General features: G+C 45.3%; 1 protein-coding gene across 1 annotated transcript in view; it reads right to left on the reverse strand.

Moving 5' to 3' along the window:
- ELOVL7 (ELOVL fatty acid elongase 7) overlaps positions 1–24726 on the reverse strand; it is a 170840-nt gene that overhangs the window by 20086 nt on the left and 126028 nt on the right. The window contains exons 6-7 of the mRNA XM_078675130.1: positions 24475–24580; positions 6586–6722 (exon numbers count right to left, since the gene is read on the reverse strand). Of these exons, the coding sequence (XP_078531256.1) occupies positions 6586–6722; positions 24475–24580 (243 nt within the window). The remainder of the gene's footprint in view (positions 1–6585; positions 6723–24474; positions 24581–24726) is intronic.

Here is a 24726-nt window from a genome sequence, read left to right on the forward strand (position 1 = left end):
GTCACGCGAGTGGGATGGGTATGCTCAGACGTGAGTCCCATGCTCTCCACAACACTGGAGTCAAGCTATCCTGGCTGAAGACGGCTGATAGCCAGAAACCGGTCCTAGGATGCTTGATTCCGGTCCAGGAAAGACATGGCTTGGCAATTCGGGCTTGACTGTTCCCATGAGGCACAGGGTCAAGGCTGATTTGCATATGGCCATGTCTGAACTGGGGTGGTGTGGAGTGCAAAAAAACGATGGATTTAGGCCCAGATCTCTGTACTGGGGTGAATGTAGGACATTGTTCTGCATTCTGTCCATCAACTGTTGTTTTTGCAGGCTTCACCTTGTGCCAGTCTAAATTCTCTTAGCGTTCATTCTGGTAATGACTCCCAATAAAGCTTCCATGCCAATTAGTGAAACCGGTTTAAAATTGATGTTTACAATTCCAATTTAAAATCCAAAGTTTTAGACAAGAGTTCATCTTACTGCTTGATGACAGATTACATTATTGTTCCCTTATGCACACTAATAAATAATACAAATGCCAATTTTGAGGAGTCTTCATTGTTGAACATGGATTGTGTGGAAGCTGCTTGTTGATCTGATCTAACTGGTGAAAGCGGTTGTATTTTAATCAGGTGACAACTTTTTCTACATTGGATATTGTTAGAAAGGTCATCCACACTCAGCACTTACATATTCAGACGAGGGACTTTGACATTGGAAAGGTCTCGTAGACTTCTGTGTCTCTTGTTTAACTTGGAAGACTAGCTACATCAGAATAGTCTCATTACAATACACTCACTAAAAGATTGAGGTATGATAGGTCTCGCTGAAACTGTAAGAAGCGACTTCCCCTGTGAAAAGCTCCTAAACAATTAGCCAGTAGAAGCAGATTAGCCCTTTCCACCCGCCAGTCAGGCAAACCGTTCTTGTTAACCAGGCTTCGAGTTCCTACAAGGATATTAGTCCAGGAAAGGGGATTAAGAATATCCTGGAGGTAAGGCCTGGTCATCAAACACTTTATATGCATCACTGATATCTGCATCAGTCCTTGCTGCCCTAATATAATCAAAATTTACTGTAAACATCCCCCAAATGTACATGCAGCGGAGAAGGAAATGAATAGTCATCACCCTATTTCCAATATAGCATACATACTCCAGTTCCTAGATAGCACAATGAGGCACAACCTATTGGTGCTCCTGGAGGTTACCAATTTCCCCACCATCCCCTTAAAGGTTTAGATCAGATGGAGGAACCAAATAGACGCCATTGTCCTTTGTAGAGATTCACTGTCAGGAGGCTAATGGAACTTGGATAACTACTGTGAATGTATTCGATCTGGTTGCAGCCTTTTATACTCTAGATTATTCCATCCTAGTCAATCATTTGGAGGAACTGTGAGGGAAGTTCTGGCCTTGCTTAAGTACACAAATATGATCAAGTGGACTCTAATCAGCTTTATTTAGATACACATTTCCCTTGGCAAGTGTTAGATTTGACATGAGTGGAGAGTTAACTGTCTTGAAATGTGGTAAGCAAAATTTAGCAGTGCTGAGCCATTGGAAGCAGTCCACACTAAAGTACAAATTGAACAGTTATGCTGACATTTTGCTTCTAGATATGAAAAGATCTGAAACACCTTAATACAAAAAGGAATTTATTAGTAAATGCATCAAGCTTCAGCAAGGTCGAAGAAATGCCTAGGTACAAAAACAGAATTGCCGTGCCCATAATATTGATATGGGTTAAATACCTTTAAGATTTTGCATAAAAGGTAAATGAAAGAAGCCAAGGTGAAGGCGTTTGAAAATATGGCTAGGTCAGTACAGTCTAAAGACTGCAGCTAAATTTGCCAAATAGCATTCGAAAAGACTAGTCCGGTTGAGGGTCATAAGAACTCTAATATTTTAAATAAGCAGTGGGAAGGGTATTAGCATACTCTATACAGCACCTCAACAACAACTATTACAAGATCTACTCTAAATAAAAATCATTCAAGTTGAAGAATACAGCTCCATCTTCAGGTAGTCAAATAGAAGCTATAATCTAATTTAAAATGAGAGCTGGACCGCATAGGCTTAGTAGTATTGTTTATAAAAAAAGATCCTAAGGCTTGGGAAAAGTGGTTTACACCCAAATGTGTTCGTGGTGAAATTCTGGAAAGCTGGCGAGTCTCCCCAATTATTAACAGAAGGAGGCACAAATACAATTTCAATAAAAAGGAGGCTCTAATAGTAGCCAGAGTGCCTATCAGCTCATGTCTTTTAGAGGTGGCCTCAGAGCTGTATGCATATTCTGCTGTGAGAGTTTAAGGGCTGGTAAACATCTTACAATATATTCTTGAGATAAGGGGGGCTTTCGATCTACACAACCTTCCAACATACAAGAGGCATTTTCATTATATACATATCTAGGTAATTTTAAATCAACCTTTCATGGTGTGGAGGATAATGTTTTCTGGCCCAAGCTAGCCATCTGAGAATCCATAATGCACGTTCAGTACTAGTAATTGTTTTGCCACATAAAGCCTTGGCCCAAGTGAATACTGGATGTCAAGGCAAGTGAACGGCTAAGGTTCCAGTATACAACCATTTAAAACAAGGCTCTGTTTTGGTCCCCTTGCCACAGTCTCCTTTTATTCATGGTGTTCCTACATTGCTCAACTAAACAAGAACTAACCCCACAAGCCTTGGTGAATCCCTGGTAAATACATTATACACTGAGGATTTGGTCGTATTAGCCTGCATGCCAACTGGACTTCAACATCAACTTTTCCCTGAGGTCCTATTTTACAGCAAACTTATTAATGTTAACAAGACTCAAGTGATGCAAGTTGGTGATTGAAAACATTTATTATAGTGGCGTCATAGACTACGTTTTCTGTTTTTATTGATTTTGACAAACAGATCAAAAACAATGTTTTTTCTGTTTATTAAATTGTAAAAATAGAAAATTGGACTACTCTTCCGTGACTTATCAGGCCAACAGCTATGGAGAGATTGACAGTATGGAGTGGTAAAAGGAGTACTATAGTTTTTTTGAAATAACTTTATATGCATACTTTGAACTATAATACTAATACACAAGAAGCCAAGATAGCCGATGGGTAAGGAGCTCCCAGTGGGAGCTCCCAGGCTAGGGATTGCCTTACGGTGAAAATCCCTGAAAAAGCCGGACTCTGGAGAATGACAGAGGCCCATAGACTGCTGGTGACCAGAGGCGCGAAGATCCGCCTAAAAAGGTGCCCGAGATGCAGGCTCGCCGTTTTCTGAGTGCGCCCTGCTGCCTTTGTGTTTGTGTACAGCTGTGCAGGGAGGCCGCGTTGACTTCCAGGTGAGGAGCTGGGGATCGCAGAACAAATAAGCAGAGGTCGGGGGAAGCCGCTCTTGGAATGCTGTTTCTGGAAGTAAGGGGGAGTCTTGGGCTGCAGGGTGTACCGCTGAGCCTCCGGCCTGCAATGCCGGACCTAAAAATGGCATGCCCATGTGTGGCCTTCCAGCCACACACGTATAAGAAATGGCAGCTGCAAGTAGAGTGAGGCTGCGATTATAGCTGCGTCAGAGTCGGAGGGGATGCCAGACAGAGAATCGAAATCCCAGTTGCGAAGGCCAAAAAGAAACGCAACACAAGAGCGGAGAGAACCGTAGCAAGAGATGGAGTGGCTACCGCGAGCACCTAGAATATGCACCGCTGCAGCCTGTGAGCACCAGTAACAGTGAGTGAAGAGACTGGGCTGCGAGCTGGGGGTGCGGCAGCCGGCCCGAGGGTCTCTTATTCCCCCTGACTGAGCAGAATTCAGAAGGATTAAGTAGAGTGAACATTACAAATAGAGCCCATACCCATGTTGCGTTGAGGCCCTGATTGCTGAGGACATTTAGGCGTGAGTGTAAATCAGCGAAGAGGAGGCGGCCTCCGAATAGGGCAGAGACCCACTGGGTAGGCCACAAGTAATAACCCACGTACGGCTGAGGGAGAGCCTCATTGATCAAGGAAACTAAACAGATAACGCTACGCTGGCATAACAGCGCGCAGGAGGTCAGGAGCGCTTTGAAATTGAGGTATTATCGACATAGGTGAATTTTACCCAACTACAATTTTGTTAATGGCCACCATGAGTGGGTCCCTTTCCAAAGCAGTCCTCCTCCCCTTGACGGGGAGGGATCCAGCATTTATGTCCTGAAGTCTGAGACCCCTCTGAGTGAGTGCACCGCGACAAGGGAGTCACACAGCGGAGGCCTGGGTTTTTATCCCATTACCGCTGGGAGCATAGTACACCATGACCAGCGAGCTCAATTGAACTTTTGAACTATGCTCCCCAAGGGGTAAACTATAACCTTTCTGTACGTACTGCGGTGCCCGAGCAACCTTTAGCCGATGACCGGTGGAGCTGTCCCATGCAGCTATAGAGGAGTTTGGCTCTGGTTCATCCCTCGGCCGTCACCTACTCAGCCGGACGTCGGACACTGTTTTTTCCCTGTCTCCTCTTTGTGCCTACTATACACTCCCCCTCCTCTTCCCTCCATTATTCTCTGTCTACCTCCCCTATGGCTTCCCTCTCTCACATCATCTTTTCTCCCCTTGCCTATTTTTTTTCTCATGTTTATGCTATGCTTTTGAACTCGTGTAATTCCTGTCACTACGCTCCAGTAACTGATCTAACTTTGTAACCATGTTCTGAAACAATGTTTCTTCCTCATGTAAAGCACTCCGATAGCTCCGGGTCTAGCCAGCGCTATATAAAATGTAATAAATAAAATATACTCATGAGAGAATTGCTACAATAAATCTGACTGCTTAGAGCTCTAAAAAGTGAGGCAAAGTACAAGGACACATTATCAGCTAAATAAATGTGGAAATATGCTATGTACAACTATTTGCTTGTAAAACAAATGAAATCTGGCTAAGTAACTATGGCTAAATAGACATAAATGTTAAAAACAGATACCATAAAACCAGGAGCCCTATTTATAAACAACTTCAAATTAGAGGTTTTTAACAATTATAAATACTTGGTTAATGCTTTTAATAACAACAAGTTGAACTTTTGAGAATATTTGGAACAGGCAATTTTTGGAACAAAGGGCGTCTCAGTGAGATTTAATTTGTCACAATATTATGATTTAACGGTAGAATCACTATTAAATAGATCTATTAGACAAATGTTTTACCAGTTCTTTCCGATGATCTGCCAGGATTGGTTAAGGAGAGAGTTTGCCGTTTTAAGGAATTTGGAGCATGGGCATTGTACCACTCCTTAGGTCCACCTTCTCGGGAAGACATATGAGCTATTCACCTAGAACTTGAGCTGTACTCCGCTCAACGCAAGAGTGGGACTGCAGATGTAAAGTTAATAGCTTCTTTGAAAAATGATTGGCAGGAAAGTGCTAGAAAGATTGGTTACTGAGCTATACGAATTTCAGAATTGGGGTGGGGGAGAGGGAAAGAGACTAGAATTGCAGTTAAGACAATTGATGACTATGGCGTGCATGTTCATTATTGAATGAATAATTGCAGGTGCTTCTAAACAAGATTGCATGGAGGCAGTTGGCTACGAACAAATTGTTCACCGCACAAGTAATTCAATGCAACCAAGAAAAATCTGACTTCGAGGTAAAGTTAATCCCTGGAATGGCAGGGATCCTCAATCCAAAAATATGATACCAACTGCTAATTTCCAGTATCAAACAATGTAGCTGCCATTATGTAAAATGCCTTCCTAATGATTTTGCTCGTCTAATGATTTGATGTACTTTAGTATTAGGGGTGCATAAGATACATCTTAAACCGGTTATTAAAGAAGCTGTCACCCAGTCGGTGCATAGGGCATTGGAGTACTAGAATCACAGAAGTCTAAGTAGCTCTATTCTTTCATGAAGTTAGTAATTGAAATGCAAATATAAGCTTGCTTAAAAACATACCTTTTAATGTATTGTTTTATAATGATTTTTTATTTGTAGTGCTTATATGTACATCAAGTACTAGAAGTTGGTAGGTTTTTATTCACAATAAAAATTAAAGGGTATGGCATGAACAATCTGGGCAACAACATAACACAAAATAGTTAGGCTCCCTGCAGAATGTCATGAGCCCTCCCCCTCAAATCCCTGAACGCCACCTCCAAAGTCTCTTGTAGCTCACAGGTATTCATTGGCTTGGGGTGGAGTGGGGCCTCCTTGAAAGTTGGGGGCTCCTTAAAGGGATGGGTATCCCTCTGCAAGGGCCTGCGTTACCCCCCTAAATCTAGGGATAAAGTGACAAGAGTATTCCCATCAGAACTATCCTTTGCATAGTTATTCAACTTTCAGAGCTTTCAACTACTCATTTTCCGGATGAGATTGGCAAAAAGGGCAAATAAAGTTCACTGTTAAATCACAATCTTATACCACCATTGGAGAGCAGGTTTGTGTGTGTTTTTACGGTCTACATGATATAAAAATGGTTCCATTGATTTACCTGTCAAAAAGGAAAATGGATTGCCCTCTAATCTCAATTTTATTTCCTTGTTTCATGAATAAAAAAAGATTTATATGCTCTAATTCTGAATTATCTGCTTTTAAATACCTTGTTTACTATCGTCAAAACCCAATAGCTTACCAGTTGTACAGATGTCATGTATTTCTTCCACCACAGGTACTTCTGATACTCTGGTCCAAGGGCAGATACTCCATAGTAAATATACATGATGACGTGCACAATGCAGTTTATCAGGGCATGGAATGTACCCAAACCACCTGTAAAACAAAAATAAAATGCTTGTCAACTTCTATACAATGGTAACATACTATGGGAAGAGTGGTACTGCATGAGCGTATTGAACATGTGCTAATGACAGCAAAATTTAGAAGTAAGCATTCAGTTTCTGAGCAATATAGCCGGAGAAGGGGAATGCTTAACATATAAAATAGGGTGTTAATGTAAAAATATTTTCACATTTAGTTTTATCAGAAAAAGACAGCTTTTCAGCACCATCTATGTGAGAATACAGCGGATGATTAAATACAACATGGCTACAGTTAAACTAAACAATTGAACGTCAACTTCTTTATTTAAATCTTCAATTCTTCTAAGCTACCCAAGTTTCCTGCAGACTCCACTCCTCCATTGCCTCTAAAACAAGAGCCCCTTATTAATATTTATGAATTATACTCTGAAAGGCACAACAATTTTACCAGGTCCTTTACACTTGTGTGCTCTTCAAAGGTTAGAAATACCTTAAGGAAGAGGTTCTCGTACACAGAAAAAAATTCAACTTTCAGAGATAAAACAATAATTGCAAAGGTGGCTCGATCATATGGAAACATGGGCCTAGCTCCAGATCTAGTGATTGAATCAGATGTCAGTCCTTTCAGCTGGGGTGCGTTATATGGGGAGTCAAGAAGAGGCAGATGTCTCATGAAGAATTATCGTTTCAGATCAGCCTAGAGCCTTTAGTCAGATCTTTTGCAATCTGTTCTTTTTTCTACACAAATGCGAGACCTATGGCATTGCAAATATTTGTTTATTTACTAGCATCCATGCAGCACTTTCACATTCACGGAGGCAACGCCACTTTATTTAGACAGTCCACTTCTAAAGAAATCTTTATTAAGGACAGAAAATTGATCATCAACAAAGGAAAAACGCATACAATGACATTAGGGGCTAGAAGCAAAATTTTAAATACCTTGTTTATAGATCAGGATAAGGTGCAACAAGTAGATACATTTTGCTACCTGGGTATAACCTTCTCTAAAGATAGAAAATGGTCCAATGAATTTAGTAATATTCGTATAAAAATGGCTAAAAGTGCCCTTGGTGTCTTTAGATTTGCTGCTAAGGTGGAGGATCGAAGAACCAAGGACATGCTTCAGATTTATCAAGCAAGATGTATTTCTATTGCTCTTTATGGGGCAAGTGTATGGGGCCGCAGAAGAGATCATCCTTTGCAGCAGGAGGAAATCTTTTTTTTTTTTTTAAGTTCCTGGTTTTACCAACTTCCGCCCCTACCGAGTTAATCCACCGGGAACTGGATATCAATTTTCTAACTGATCTGCTATCCTTGCGACCACTTATGATCTGGCGGTCAATTTGGCTCCAGGAAGAAAAAACTTTTAACAGATCTGTTATTGAGGACTGTATCTCGCTGGATAAACACCTAAATATACCTTGGTTAAAAAATGTAATTGTTTGTTTTTCTGAGATATTCCATGTAAATGTCATAATTGACCACACCGCAGCTTCTCAAATACCCAAAATAGAGCTTAAATCTAAATTCTTGGCCTATACTGCTTGGAAAAAGGCATTAGCCCATGGCTCTCCATCAACTGTTATGTTTTATAACAATTGTATTACTGTTGGAGGTTTCCCCAGTTATTTGGTAGGGGTGACAAGGCCATCACACAAGTTTGTGCTGACCATACTGAGGTTCGGAACAGCACATCACCTAGTGGCTCTGCCGAATCTTAAGAGACATCCACTAGGGCCATGTACGTGTGATGGCGTATCTAAACAGAGCACTCTGCACTTTTTACTGTTTTCCAAACTGTACACGAATTTGCGTATTGCCTATCTGAAACCTATGTTTATTAAACACGGCGTACGTACACGTTAACTTACAATCTGTCGATATCTGTTTTTATACTGCAACGTTTTTAATTCAGTGTATTAACATTAGGAAAAGTATGTGTTTTTAAACAAATCACGTTTGTATTTTCTTGGCTATCCTCCGCTCTGGAATTTGATGATTTTTATATTATGTATGACCCTTTTATTATGTGCTTTTATGGTCATTTTTATATGTGCCGAAAAAAGCTTCATGAATTGAATTGGGTGTGGCCGACATTAAAGTGAAACCATGGCATGGGGTCCTTTGACAAAAAAAAAGCATCTGTTTATCAAGTTTATCAAGTTGACAAACAGATTTTTTTTAAAGGTGTCGGTGCTGCGCTTTCACTTGAATAGCGGCTGCTTGTCTACATAAAGGGGCGCAGCCTCCATGAATGTGAAAGCCCTGCATGGGCTCCAGTAAACAAAAATAAATAAGTGCGCCCGCTATACTTAAAGTGGACTGTCTGCTAAAATAAAGAAAAAAACGCTGCAGCTACAGTTAATGAAGACTGCCATTAGTTATTAAAATAAAGGGGGCTGCGACAATGGGTTGAATAGAGGCAAATCATTAAACAAAATGTGCTCAGAGCAAAGATAAAACAGACTGTAACAAAACAGGTAAAAGGTCCAGCAGTTGCGGCTGGGAATTGGACATTCTTGAAAATGAACCCTCTACTCTGGTGACAGTCAGATAAACACGAACATTTTTTACGGGCAGGTGATAAAAAATTTAGTTTTCGTCATACTGAAAAACAGAAAGTGAAGTCCAGCCTACATAAAGAAAAGATTAAGAACCAGAGGGCAAGAAGGCAGCAATATGGTAAAAAACAAAACAAAACAAAAACGCTGGGCTGGCGGTGGTCTGTGAACAGTCACTGGTCAGTTTCTATGAGATAACACTGGTACAGATAACTCATTGCCTACGATTGGAGTGGACGTTGTAGGATTCTGTATTCCATCTGAATCCACTTTCAAATTAAAGAAGAGCAGATAGAGAGTACCTGACAGCACCTGCTCATTTCAAGCACTGGTGTTCATCAATGTGTGAATGAAGGTATCTCGGGCAGTATTGTATTGTCATTGCATTTATATAGCGCTTACTACCCCTGACGAGGCGTCAAAGCGCTTTTTCGGCAGGTAGCACGCTACTCCGGGACCCATAGAGGATTAGTGTTCAATTAGTATAGTGAAACATGCAAGTACATTTTAAGTGGTGTATAGGTTAGTCAGTTATTTGGATTTGGAATGATAGCAGAAGGGTAGAGGAGGACAAAGGTTTGGATTTATTTATCGCTCGCTTGTTGACGCATGCTATTCAGGAAGCCTATAAAGGATTAGTGGTGAGTTAATATGGTGAAATATGAGGTAATTTCAGTGGTGGATAGTAGTCTGTTACTTGGAGTGAGAAGGAAAGGGGATGGATAAAAGGGGAAGAAAGATTTGCATTCATATAGCACTTGTTACCCCTGATGGGTGTTGAAGAGCTTTTCTGGCGAGTAGCACGCCACTTCGGAACCCATAAAGGATTAGTGTTGAAAATTAGTATAGTATAAATATGAAGTAATTTGAGTAGTAGATATGTTATTCAGTTTTTTGGGCAGTATAATAGTATAGTTGAATATGGAATATGGAATTTGAGAAGTGAACACGTTAGTCTGGTAATTTTGATTGAAAAGGATAGTGGCGGGATAAAAGAGTGAAGGATTTTTTTTTAAATGTAAGGTCTTAGCAGTAGGAAAAGGCTTTTGGATGAGTAAAAAGGAGTTTTGGAGGGAAGGAGTCAGAGGGGAGAGTTTAGAAAGGTTTGTTTTAGGGGATCGGCGTAGTAAAAAGAGGTGTCAGATGATGCAAGGAGGGGTAGAGCAGGAGAGAGTCTAGAAAGGGTTATTTTGGCGATCATAGTAGTGGTATGGGGTTTGGGATAAATGAGAGTGGATGTAGAGGATATATTGATAGATGTATAGGATGAGAGATAGGGTAGTGCATTAGAAGGAGTAGTAGAAAGAAGTTTGAGAGGAGTCAGATGGTTGGGCTAGAAGATATATAGAGCGAAGTATAGGCTGAGAAATAGGCTAGTGCATTGGAAATGCTAAATTAGAAGAACGTGATAAATATATAGAGCCATAAGTACATTGAAAGTATATAGATACATAAAGGAAGTAAGTATACTTAGATTAGATATATTGATAGAGGCACAGGATGAGAAATAGGGTAGTGCATTGGATATGCTTTTTCAGGAGAAAAGTAACAGACACAGATCCAAGTACACGGAAGGTATTAGATGTACAATGGAAGTATGTACATGTAGACCAAAGATGATTTTTATTTATTGATGATTATTATTATTTTTTATTTTTTTATTTTCTCTTAATTATGTTACATGTTTTATAAAGTAATACACAAAGATAGGTACATATCTATAGTGAAAACAAATGCTTATATACAGAGGGATATGCTGTAAATTTATTTTTCCGTATGGTGCTTATGTGGGTTAGAGCCAGATATTGAGTAGTTTTCTGAAGATAAGGTGGTGGTCGATGGATCTTATGTCGGGGGTAAAGAGTTCCATAGTTTGGCTGCTTGAACAGAGAACGATGTGCCACCCATGTTTTTTTTCATGTATGGTGGGATTTTGAGGCGAGATGCTCCTTTAGAGCAGAGGTTCCTTTGTTGAATGTGTATCGTGATTTTATTCCTGATGAAGAGTGGTCCTATTCCATGTATTGCTTTGTGGGTAATACAAAGCAGCTTGAACGTGGATCTTCTGGCAACCGGTAACCAATGCAGGGCTTTCAAGGCAGGGGAGATGTGGTCTCATGGTTTGATATGTAAGAGTAGTCTGGCAGCAGAGTTCTGAATCCGTTGTAGTCTTTTCATGGTCGTTAAAGGTGATCCGTGGTAGAGGCTATTGGTGTAATCGAGTTCGAATAGAACAAGGGAGATGGTAGCTTGGACCTTGTGTGGAAATCCCAAATGAGGGAAAATTCGTCGCAGCGTTTTTATAGTAGCAAAGCTTGATCTTGCTAGTTTATCCACTTGGACATTCATCGACAGCTTGGAGTCCATGGTCATGCCGAGGTTTCTTACTTCCTTCGATACTTTAGGCAGTGATCCCAGTTCATCAGGCCATGCGGCAAGCGGGTTGTAATTTTTCCAATCCCCACACGGGAGTATTTCAGTTTTTGAAGCATTCAATTTGAGATGGCTCCAAGTCATCCACTGATCCATGGCTCTGAGACAGCCTAAAAGTGGTGATTTTCCAATGTCTTTGGGGCATTCCAGTTGAAGGAGTATTTGCCGGTCATCTACATAGTTGTGCAAAAGGGGATAGTGATGGACGGAGCATCTGAACCAATCAAACACTCACACCCAGTCAAAAGATCTTGGTTTGATCCTTCACCGTTCTTTAGCCCACTCTGCCACCCCAGTGGCTATGTGCAAATCAGTCTGACCCTGTGCCTCATGGGAACAGTCCAGCCCGAACTGCCAAGCCAGGCCTTCCCTGGACCGGAAACAAGCTTCCGAGGACCGGTTTCTGGCATTACAGCCGTCTTCAGCCCGGCTTGCTTGAATCCAGTGGCAAAGTGAGCAAGGGACTCACGTCTGAGCATACCCTGCAACACTTATGGCGGGCCGAAGCAAGCCAGGCTGAAGACGGCTGTAATGCCAGAAACCGGTCCTCGGAAGCTTGTTTCCGGTCCAGGGAAGGCATGGCTTGGCAGTTCGGGCTGGACTTTTCCCATGAGGCACAGGGTCAGACTGATTTGCATATGGCCATGTCTGAACTGGGGTGGCAGAGTGGGCTAAAGAACGGTGATGGATTAAACCCAGATCTTTTGACTGGATGTGAGTGTTTGATTTGTTTAGATGCTCCGTCCATCACCACCCCCTTTTGTACCGCTTTGGCCGCCATAAGTGTGGCAGGGTATGCTCAGACGTGAGTCCCTTGCTCACTTGGATTCAGGCAAACCGGGCTGAAGACGGCTGTAATGCCAGAAACCGGTCCTCGGAAGCTTGTTTTCGGTCCAGGGAAGGCATGGCTTGGCAGTTCGGGCTGGACTGTTCCCATGAGGCACAGGGTCAGACTGATTTGCATATGGCCATGTCTAAACTGGGGTGACAGAGTGGGCTAAAGAACGGTGATGGATTAAACCCAGATCTTTTGACTGGGTGTGAGTGTTTGATTTGTTTGGATGCTCCGTCCATCACCACCCCCTTTTGTACCATCTGCATAGTTGTGGCACATGAGGTGAAATGTATTGATCAGTACTGGTAAAGACTTCATGTAGATGTTGAAAAGCATGGGCGAGATGATAGAACCTTGAGGGACCCCTGCTTTTGTGGAGTACGGTTTGGACGAGAAAGGTGGGGTGTGGATGACATTAGTTCTGTTTCGAAGGTAGGACGCGATCCAGTCTAGAGTGGTTCCCTCTATGCCAGCTTCATAAAGTCTTTGTTTCAGAGTGTCATGGTCAACCGTGTCAAAGGCAGCTGAGAGGTCCCAGAGGAGTAGCGCAGCAACCCCGTTGCGGTCAACTGTATTCTTTAGGTCATCCCAGATGGCAAGGAGGGCAGATTGAGTGCCTCTTCCTGGACAGAATCCTGTTTGAAAATCTGAAAGTATGTCATTCTCTTCAATGAATGTTGACATCTGGGCGAACGCTGCTCTTTCTATCAGTTTGCTCAGGAAAGTTCCATTTGTAATGGGTCTGTAGTTGTCGGGGTTCGGTGGGTCCAAGTTTGTTTTCTTCAGTAAAGGGCGTATGTATGACTTCTTGAGTTCTTCTGGAAATATTCCAGTAGTTAAGGAATCGTTGATGATTCTTCTTACTGGAATGGCAGCAGAGGTTGTTAAAAGAATTGTCTTGAAAGTTTGTGGTGGACAGGGTTCAGAAGGTCGGCCGGCAGGCCTGCTTTCTTTGACCAGGTCCATAAATTCATTGTGTGAGATGTGTTGGAAGGAACGGAGAGGCTTGATTAGAGCATTCTTGGATAGTTGTTTTGTACAAGGGTTAGTGCTGGTGCTTTGTTTCTGTTGTAAGTACGAGTCCAACATGTCTGCTTTGTCCGTGTAATGATTTGCCAGTTTGTCTGTGAAAAATGGAGTAACAGGATGATTTCCTTCTAGGAAATTTGGTTTTCGAAATTCATCGAGTATTTTATAGAAATCTTTATTTGCACATTTAGCGTTTTGAATTCTGTCTGAATAGTACCTTTTCTTAGCTTTTTTGATAGGCGACATATATTCTGTTAATTTTCTGTCGGTGAAGTTTGTCTTGTTTGGCGTTTGTTTTGAGCCAGGTACATTGCAGCTTTCTAATTTGTTTTTTTATGTCTTTTATTTCTATGTATCTCCAAGGCCCTTTTTTTCTTTTGTTCTGTTGTGTGGTTTTGAGTGGTATCAGGATGTCAAAAGCTTCCTGTAGCCACTCAGATTCTGAACAGAATTTATGGTTTCCAGATTTATACTGGATGTTAGTTGTGTTTCCAAGTGTTCCAAATTGAGTTTGTTCCACGGCCGATAGGTGGATGGATGTAAGGTAGTTTTAGGTGAGTCGCTTAGCGTTGTTTTATGTTGGACAGCAAGCAAGTGGTGGTCTGGCCATGTGACTGGAGTTCTAGTTTGAAAGGTAACTAGTTCAGTATTAGCAAAAATGACATCTGGGATATGTCCAGCGGTGTGTGTCGGATTGGGGACAATCTGATGCAGGTTTAATACGTCTAGGCCGGTGATTATTGTTTTTGGATGGGTCATATCGGTTTTATCAAACCAAATGTTAAGGTCACCCAGAACGCATAGGTTGGAGTGTATTGTTATCAGGTTTGAAACTGAAACAAGAAAACATGGATAAATCTTTACTTTCCCACTTAAATGGTGTGATTTTATGCCTTTTATTTCACAAAAATGTTTTCTTCATTATCGCACATGAAAGCACTTTCAACTATGAGTTCCCTAGTACAAAACTATGACGTTTAATAAGTACTTCCTAGTGCCACACGTTAAAGAAATACACGTTTCTAAATTTTGAAGAGAGACTTTGTCATGTTCTACGTGGTTTGTTGCATGACTTACTTAGCAAATATTTTCAGGGCTCGGCTCTTGCACGGGCTCAAAGATCCGAGCCAGACCATTGACTCGGTTCCCCGTGGTCATTTGTTGGCTCGCCCACCGCTAGAAGTTAGGATTGCAGGTTCGGTCAGGCTGATTTGCAGCTTGCGAAGTACCTGGCTTCACACGGTTTTCAACTTTAGATGGTGCTCTGATGCCACTAACAAAGGATGCTTCCACCAGAGAGCAGCCCCATCCACAATGTAAATTTAAATGTAAATGTAAATGTAGATTGTGCTTATATAGCGCACGGCTACCCGCAGTGGGTGTCCCGGCGCTTGCTTAGGGAACCCGTCCTGATATTCCCCTGTGAGATAGCAGGGTATCCACAAGGTGAAAGTCAGGCATCCCGCCGCGAGGGGCCGTTGTGGAGATTAAGCAAGCTATTGCCCAGAGTCGCAGAGTGTGAACCCATGAGTCGAGGAGGCACCGGGGCGAGAATTATCGAGTCCGTGGAATTTTTTAGTCCAAGACCCGCCGAGGCGGGGAATTGAACCCTGGTACAGGACCGATCTCAGCTTCCGGGTCTGCCGCCTCTAACCCCTGAGCCACACTTCTCCACAAGGGAGAACTCTGGTTGCAACAATTCCTGAGCACTCTTGCATGGATGACTAACCTCGGTTTTTAATAATATTAGAGATGAAGCTATCGTCTCAGCTTCCGCAAGAAGGAACTTATCAATGTGATTTCCCTTGCTTCAAAAGGTAACAAATATGGTAGGAGCATGCTGTGCGTGTCAAACAGATGTTGTGTTGTCTATGTACTGAAGACCGCGGCCTCCTTCCTTTCATAAACTCTTGGACCAAAGCCAGGCTAACAAGCTGTCTCCGTGAAGCCGACAGGGGGAGGGAAAGTGAAAGCGTGCGAAAGTGCACGCTGTATAACGCCAGCTCTACACGGGACAGGAGATGTGCACGCATACTGAGTGCACATCTTCTGTCCTCCTTCAGAAGAGACGGCAGAGGAGGCACCATGAGCGTGCCCATCGCCTGTCCGGGCACGCACATGGTTTGTCTTCCTTCGCAAACCAAAGCGACGACAATACTCTCTCCAAGGCGAAGCAGCGCATGAGCATGCACTGCGTTCGCTAGGTGAGACCTAAAAAATGAGGGTGTGTGCGATGACGAGGGGGCTTGTCGGCATGGCTGTGAGGTTGAGAGGGAGGTGGTCTGTGGTGCGCAAAGGGATGTCGGCAGTCAGGACAGGGGGTTGTACGGGTTCCCTTGGAAGTCACGCTCGCACAGTGAAACTACTCGCTGCCGTGACCCATTGCACCCACCCTTACCCATATGGAGCCAATAAAATATAAAGCTAATGGACATTTTGGAAGATTTGTTTAACAAGGACAGCGCAAGTGATGTGTGAAGCTGTGGTTGAGGCACTTTGTGCAGCTAGCGTGAAAATTTGGTGTTGGCATGCAGAACTGTGTGAAAGACACGCATGCAGGAAAACAGACGCTCTGCTCAGAGTCGCCAGAATTCTACAACACTGCAGACAAGCATCAAAAGAGAAAAAAATCCACAAAACTGCAGTATGCTTATCATCATGGGCAAAGTAGCATCTTTGTTGAACAAGCACTGTGCTGGCAAACAAAACATTTTAAAAAGTTCCTTAGGCGGATGAAAACAGTACTTTGGCCTCAGGAGACTGATAAGAAGCACACAAAGGACAACAGGATACAGCCAATAGAAACAGAGGGAAACTAAGTAGCAAGCAGGCGAACCAATGAAAAGCAAGGACAGCATGTAAGCCCCTGTTAAGATTTATATTGAATATAATAGATTTCACAACACAGCGCAAGTTCTGTGCAGACAAAACATAAAAAGTGCACGGCACATCTACACTGGCTTACAGGCCCATTTGGGGAGTGGGGGAAGGGACGAATAGCTCCCAAGCAATAAGATTTTTCAAAAAAAGGATTTGTGGCAGGCAGTTAATGGGGAGTGGTCCTGCCCTGTAACCAAGTCATCACAGATGTGACAGTCTGCATAGAGTTGGGCGCCGGGCCTCGAGGCAATGTCCTGCGACCAGTCAGGGTGCATATGTTCAAAAGCTGTGCGCAGTGGATCTTAGCCACTGCAAAGTGTTTGCCAAATGCCATGCATTTTGGTCAACTCTGCTACTTTAAAAAAAAAACATTTATCATTTTAAGAAGCAAACACAAATAAAAAACAGTACAGTACAGCCAGGAGTGAGGTATACAGTCCATTAGCAAATAATAATGAATCAGGTAGCAGGGTACAAGTATATAACATTCACAGAACGCATCATATGGAGACAGAGCAGGCAAGGTGGAATTCATACGGATAGTTCATTCCAGGTAGACAAAGTCAATGCAGATACTATAGATTACATGGCAATCGCTAGTTATCCAATGTGACATGTGTGGAGTCCTTAATCCAACTTCATACATTTAATCCGTGTCCGTTCTCGTAGACCTGTATGCCGCATAAGGCCCCCATATATCCCTCGGGCGTGAGGCAGCTGGTAACTCTTCTGAGTAACACACCAATTGATCAGGGCAATATGCTAGCTCCTGTGGCCATTGTTTCAACTTGGGAGCTGGTCTACCGCCCCAACACACCGCTACCCTACGATTGGCCATCTGCAAAGAGAGCACCACCAACTTGCGTACACCAGCTGGAATTTTGGACACTATCCCCAACAGGCATACCTTAGGGTCACAACCAATGGTGACTTCAGTCATGACGGACAGAGCCTCCGTCACACCCATCCAAAATGCCTGCACTCTGCCACAGGCCCACGCTAAGTGGATAAAGTCGGCTTCATCTGAACCACAACGCACACATCTGTGGGAATCCCGCAGTCCGTACCTATATAACGGAGCAGGCGTGTAATAAGTCTGGTGAAGGAATTTATAATGTATGAGCTTGAAGTTACCATTAACCGCAAAACTCCCTGTCATCTTGCAACTTTCCTCCCATTCATCATCTGTTAGTGGCTGCATAAGACTACTGTCCCATCTATCCCTGGACCTTAACTTTGCAATGCCTTCATCCGGCCGGGAGGCCTGATATAATCTGGAAACTAGTTTAGTTCTATCAGTGGCCAGGAGCTGCAAGGTGCCCAGGGAGGGCGGCTCGTCCGGAAATGTTGGATACAAATCCCTAAGAGCCGCCCGAAGTCTGACATAGATGAATGTAGCCATGGCCACATTTCCCGAGTTCTTAAGGAAGTCCTGCAACGCGAGAAAGTGATTTTGGATAAAGACATCTCCCATGGACTTTAAACCGGCAGCCTGTAAAACTTGGAGCGCCCCAGCCTCACCAGTCACTAAAAGAAAGGCGTGATGCAATAGGGGCATTGCGGCGGCATATAATGGCAGCCGCCCTGCTCTCCTCCCCAGCTCCGCCCACGCTCGGGCTGTGCACCGTACTGTGTCCACCTCGTCTTTCTCATACACATTGTGAGGATTCCCTATCATGGCCTTGAGGGGTATAGGGTGTACAGCACTCCCTTCAACTGCCATGTGCAGCGTGTACGGGGGAGACGACTGCCAATACGAGGCGAAGTGTGCCTGCGCACACAAGTAGTATAATCGCATATCTGGTATCGAAAAGCCACCCAATGCGTATCGCTTAGTCAGTGTGTCCCATCCAATGCGAGGCTTCTTACCCCCCCCAAGCAAGCGTGATCAGCAAGGAACGCAGTGTGTTAAAAAAGTGGCTCGTCAGAGGAAGCGGAATATACACAAAAAGATACAGAAACATGGGCAGCACAACCATCTTGATCAGAGCTACCCTGTCCGCAAAGGAGAGAGGCAGCCTTATCCACCAACACATCCTGATCTTCAAGCTTGGACACTGTCACACCATAATTCGACCTAATGACCTTCTGCGGATCCCTGTGTACCCATATCCTGAGGTATCGGACCGGGTCCGTTGCCCATTCTAGAGGAAAGTTTATTTCGAATGGGACAGTGCTCTGTGTAAGGGGTAGAATGATAGATTTTGCCCAGTTAATGGCTAACCCCGAAAACCGCTCAAATCTGATATATTCCCTGATGACCCCTTCTAAATAACACTCCGGCTCCCGCACATATAAAACCATATCGTCTGCATACAACGATACTGCCAGTGGCCGCTGAAAGAACCGGAGTGCCAAGTGTGCATGCTTTTGCCTAATCATCCAAGCCAGAGGCTCCAGTACCAGAGCAAAAAGTAGGGGGGACAGCGGGCACCCCTGCCTGGTGCCCCACCGAATCGGAAAAGCCTCCGAAATACTGCTGTTAACCCGCACTCGGGCCACCGGGTCCCCTTAGAGTAATTTGATCCAATCTGTGAGAAAAAAAAGGTACCCCCATGCGATGAAGCACTGCAAACATAAATCGCCATGCAATCGTGTCAAATGCCTTAGCGGCGTCCAATAGGACCCCCGCCGCCGCCGGCAGTACAGGTTTAAGCAAATGTAGGGTCGCAAACATAGCCCTCAAATTATGGACCGTGGAGCGCGAAGGAATGAATCCTGATTGGTCCGGAAGGACCATAACCTGTATCAGCAGGCGCAAGCGCATGGCGAGCACTTTAGCAAGTATCTTGACATCCGTGTTCATAAGGGACAGGGGGCGGTACGATTCACACTTATCTAATGGCTTACCCGGCTTTGGTAAGACAACAATCAGTGCTTCGCGTAGCGAAGCAGGTAGTTTACGCTGGCAAAAAGCTTCCGCATACATAGCGGTCAGATGAGGCAGCAACACGTCCGCATACTCCTTATAAAATTCCGCAGGAAGGCCATCAGTACCTGCGACCTTCCCATTCGGCAACGCGGCGATTGCCTCCCTGATCTCATCTGCCGTCAGATGATGCATTAAAAAATCCTGCTGTCCCTTTGTTAACCGTCCAGGTTTAGCGCTATATTCTCATCATTAGTCGTCTGCCTATGCCCATACATTGTCCTATAATAATGTACAAAGTGCTCCAGTATGCCTGCTGTATCAGTCACAGTGCGATCATCCTCAAAAATCTTTTTTACCCCACAATACTTAGCCCAAGGTTCAGTGAATCATTCTGCCAGAGCCCGTCCAGGTGGCCCACCCTCTCCGTAGTATCTGGCCCTACGACGTTTTGATAAATGCTTCACCTCCTGGTCGGCTAAATCCTTATAATCAGTCACCTTCGTTCTGATATCAGCTAGAAGAGCCTCTGCTGGTGCCTCTGCATACTGACGCTCTAACCCAGTCAATTCACGCTCCAGTCGGCTCATAGAGCCCCGTAGGGACTTGAGCACCCCTGCCTGAAGGCCTATGCGTGTCCCTCTGATTGTCACTTTAAATGCCTCGCAGACAGTGCCCGCATCCTCCACTGATCCAACATTGATCTCAAAATAGGACTCAATGGCCTCTCGCACCCCATCTCAAAAACACCAGATCTAGGAGAGCTGAGGGTTGTAACCTCCATGCAAATGGCGCAGGTGCATATCCCGGGAGTGCCGTGACCATTAAGACCGGTGCATGATCCGACAGCGTCCGGGGAGGTGACGGACCTTAGTTACCCAAGCATTCACATCATGTGTTCCCAGCCAGTAGCCCAAGCGGGACCAAGTATCATGAGCATACATATAACACGTTCCCTCCCGCACACCAGGATGTCGCATTCGCCAAACAGTCCCAAATCATTCATACCATCAATCACCGCCATGGACGCTCTCCTGCAATGGCCAGAGCAATGGGACTTCCTAACTACTGCGCTGTCCAGCACTACATTTATGTCACCACCACAAAGAACGGCAGCCTCCGGAAGAGCATAAATCTTGTTCCATAAACCTCTATAGAACTCAGGGTCATCCACATTTGGGCCATATACATTAATCATGGTTATCAGCGTTCCACACAATTTCCCTTGTAGGAGAATATACCTGCCATCACTGTCCATTTCCTCATACGTACTCACAAATGGTACATTTTTCTTAATTAGTATCATGACCCCCTGGCATACGAGGAGTAGGTTGAAGCTAATCTGACCCCTGCCCAGTGCTTTGTTGTGGCGGCGTGTCTGGCGAGATGCGTCTCCTGTAAAAAGGCAATCTGGACATTGTGTCTAGTTAAATATGATAGAACCTGTCTAGTTTTTTTGGGGCTGTTCAGTCCCCTAACATTCCAGGTGAGTCAAGCGATGTTACCTCTGTCACCCATGATGGACATGCACTAGCAACCTGTGGCCAACTTGCCAACACTGCACCTTTAGAATCAAGTAGTGTAAACTGCAAGCCCTCATTTCACAGCTGTACTGGAAGAACACTCCATAAACCTTCTTCTCACCCACCCTCTCCCGGTAACGTCAACCAGTGCAAGCACAACAACCTCCGCCCCCCTCCCACTTCAGCACCCAAACCTTGCCAAAGAATCTCCAGAACCCCGACCTCCCCACACCCCTCCCATGAAGATCTAACGAGAGATGGGGAGCTCCCATATGTGGGGGCGTAGAGGCTAAACACTCCCGCAGACACAGGAGGTGACCAGGCAATTTAACGAAGCATCCCATTAAGCATCATAAACAAATTTATACAGTCAGCGCCATCCTAATCAGAACACCATCTCCACCGGGGCCGAGTGCCAGCCCATGTCAAGCACGGAGACACCCCAGGGGCGGTCCTACACTCCAAGAGCGTGATCCAGTTATTCGGCTAGGGCCAGTCCCAGTAACAGCCCCAAACAGTAGTGAACTACTCCACCAGTGCCCCATACTGCAAAACGCTGTCCACCTTCTCAAGTGAGACTTGGGAGTAGCCATACCGACAACGAGCCGGGCAAATCATCACTCAAGCAGTCGCTTGCAGGTAGACAACGCCGGCAGAGAGCAAGCACACAGGACTATGACAAAAAGGCCACCAGACTGCTGCATCAGATCCACAATGCAGAACCGCCCCAGGACCCCGCCGCCGCGCCCCCCCCCCCAACCCCAAGGAGGAGACCGGAAATCCTTATTACTTCTCCAGAGCTTGGCCTCTATAGCCTACATATTCAGAAATAGAACAGTCACTTATTAATGAATCATCAATATTCAAGCAACAACCATGCAAATATAAGACACATGGGAGTCACTAGCATTTAGGTCGGCACCATTTTGCCAACGGCTGCACCATTAGACAACCTTCCCCTTTCAATCTGCTTCATCTAGATTGGAATCAGATTCTCTCCGCCGCCGCTTCAACTGTTTAGCATGTTCCATGGCCGCCTTTGGCGTGGGAGAGATTTTGTTGTCCTCAAACGACCCCACCCGAAGTCAGGCCGGGTACAGCATGCATAAGGCACCCCCTCCTTCCTCAAAAACTGCTTCACCGCCCCAAACTCACGCTGGGCAGCCTGAACCGCTATCGTAAAATCAGGGAAGAAGGCTAGCGAGTTACCCTGATGGACTATGATGCCCTTATCTCTAGCCAGGCGTAAGATGATGTCTCGGTCTCTGTAATTGAGGACACGGGCAATTACAAGACACGGGGGTGCCCCCGGAACAGGTCTAGCATGACGAACATTTTGGACAGTTGTTCCACCCCAAAAATTTCAGAGATTAGGCGCTCAACATACACCTCCATTTTACCAACATTTGTGGATTCCGGCAGTCCCGTGATGCGGAGGTTATTGCGCCTAGAGCCAGCCTCCAACTCCTCATTTTTAGCTTGTATTAAGGCTAGAACTCGTTCCATTTTGTGGGTTTTGTCAGCCACCGGGGTTAAGCCGTCCTCAGCTGCCGAAACCCTTTGCTCCACCTCTCCAACACGCCCAGACTGACTTTCAAGCTGCGAAGACATATGGTCTAAGCGGTGAGTAACAGCCTCCATTGTGCCCTCAATCGATTGCAGTGTGCGCTGCATTGCCAGCAATGTGGATTCCAGTGTGGGGGTTGTGCCAGCTCGCGAAGCAGCCTCAGAGTCAGTGTCCTCAGTTTCCGCAGGATTTCCTGGTTTGCGCAGTTCAAATGTCAATCGCGGCTGAGTTTTATCAGTCCTCCCCATGTTGAAAGGCCCACAGTCCCCTTGTGCAGCTGTGCCACAATTTGTCAGGAGGGAGCAAGGCAAAATGTGCCAGGGACCCCTGGCAGGCCAACAACATACAACGCTGTCCCAGATGCAAGATCGTTCACCTTTCAAGAGACCCCGGGCTCCCCCAGCTCGCCCACAGCCCCGAGCCAAAATCAAGCGCCTACTAAGGTCGGTACCGGGCCTCAATGTCACCCCCCGAGATCTTTATCAGGCAGGCTCCGGCACTACACCACCGCACACATTAGTCCAGGGCCGGAATCCGTCCGTCACTGCTGTCACCACCCAGGGTCAGCTGCCGCCCCAGGTTCCCGCCCGCAGCCGCCACGGCCCGCAGGGAGCAATCCGGAGCTAGGCCCAGACCGCCTCCACGGCCCGGCTGCACCCGACCCCGTCCCCACTCACCACACCAACCTCGGCAGGTCCCAGTGCCGCCGCTGCAGCCTCCGACGTTCAGGCCAGGCAGGCAGGCAATCCGGAGAATCCACAAAGGCAGCCCGCAGTACGCGCTCCAGGAGGGGGCCCAGCACACACTCTTCCCTTGGCAGCACCTCTCCCGAGCGGCCCGCTCACCGCACCGGCACCGCAGATCTTCTCTCACCGCAGGGCAGACAGCCACAATTCTGCAAAGGCCCGGGAGGCTCAACTGGGTTCCCGACGGGGCAGCAGCCAGCTAGCTAGGGAGATCCAGCGATCGCGCTCAGTGGGTCAGCGAGGCCGCATCGGCTGCCCGAGCCTCCGGGCGGGCACCTCCTCTGCAAGCACCCCAGCGGGGTCCCGTTCAGCAACCAGCGAGGAATCCCCACAATGTCCTGTCTCTGCCAGTCAAACCGCCGAGCCCGGCTCCCGGCACCAGTCACCAGCAGGCGATGTGGCAGCTCGCAGTCGGTTAATGGGCTCTCCTAACGGCCGCCATGCCATGCGGCCCTCGCAGCACAAAGTCCGGATAGGGCAAGAAGTCGGGTACCACTGCACCCCAAAATCTCCTCAATTGCTCTGAGTAGCCTTAGCAGCAGATGACAGTCTATGGCAGCTCACAATATTGTCAGATGCCGCAGATATTAGTCGGATAGTTGCCTGGTCAGGCAGAGCCTCACATCGGTGCAGCCATCTTGCCGTCGCCCTCTAGCGCCCCCCAACTCTGATACTTATGGCTTCAGGTGACACTCAGTAGGGATTGGCCAACTGTGGAGGATAGGGTGCAGGGCCTGTGTCCAGGCCACTCCAGTGAATTTCTAAGAGTTTTTTATTCGTACTGTGTTACAACCAAACAAGATTTAACTACTTAAAAAACATAGCTGCTCTGCATGCTTAATGAGCTAAAAACGGAGCAAAATCATTCGGAGTTGAACTGAAAATGATTTCAACATGTAGAATTACTTAGAAGACTGCTATAAATTGAATGACACATTTGATATCCAACGCTGGCTTATTGGAGTGCAGAAGCAGTAAAGGTAATTAATAACAAAAGCTTGTGTGGGGGGAAGATCCACTCATTCCATGAGTAACATTGACTTGAGTACCTGGTAAATCGTGTCACCAGCATATGAAGTTCTAACAGACAATGTGCTGGTTTCGTTTTTCATGGGCTGGAGGCTACTGTTTCCCAAAACAGTGGGCCTGGATTCAACCGTGTAGGAAGCTGTAGTACAGCATTTGGATTTTGCATAATTAGCTGCTTATGAAGAGCCCAAATTATACGGACTGCCCCACAGTCTGTCTTGCAGCACAAGTTGGTAAACGGTGGTAAGTTAACACAGTCATACACAGTTTTACCAAAACAAACGTACCTGCTGCAAATTTGACTCCAAACCACCAAGTCCAAAGCATGACAGAATGATGGTAGACATGTAAAAATGTGATCTGGCTATTTTTCTTACGAAGAACAAAGAAGATCTGAAACGTTCAAGAAGAAATGCATTAGTGTTGCACACATGGTTTGTCAGAGGCATATAACGTCAACGATGTCCACACTGCTTAGAAAGACATTTTACACAAAGGGGAGAAAATAGATTCATCACGCGTCCCTTCAAGTTAAACAC

Source organism: Lissotriton helveticus, chromosome 2_1 (genome assembly GCF_964261635.1).
Source record: "Lissotriton helveticus chromosome 2_1, aLisHel1.1, whole genome shotgun sequence".
NCBI classification, from domain to species: Eukaryota; Metazoa; Chordata; class Amphibia; order Caudata; family Salamandridae; genus Lissotriton; species Lissotriton helveticus.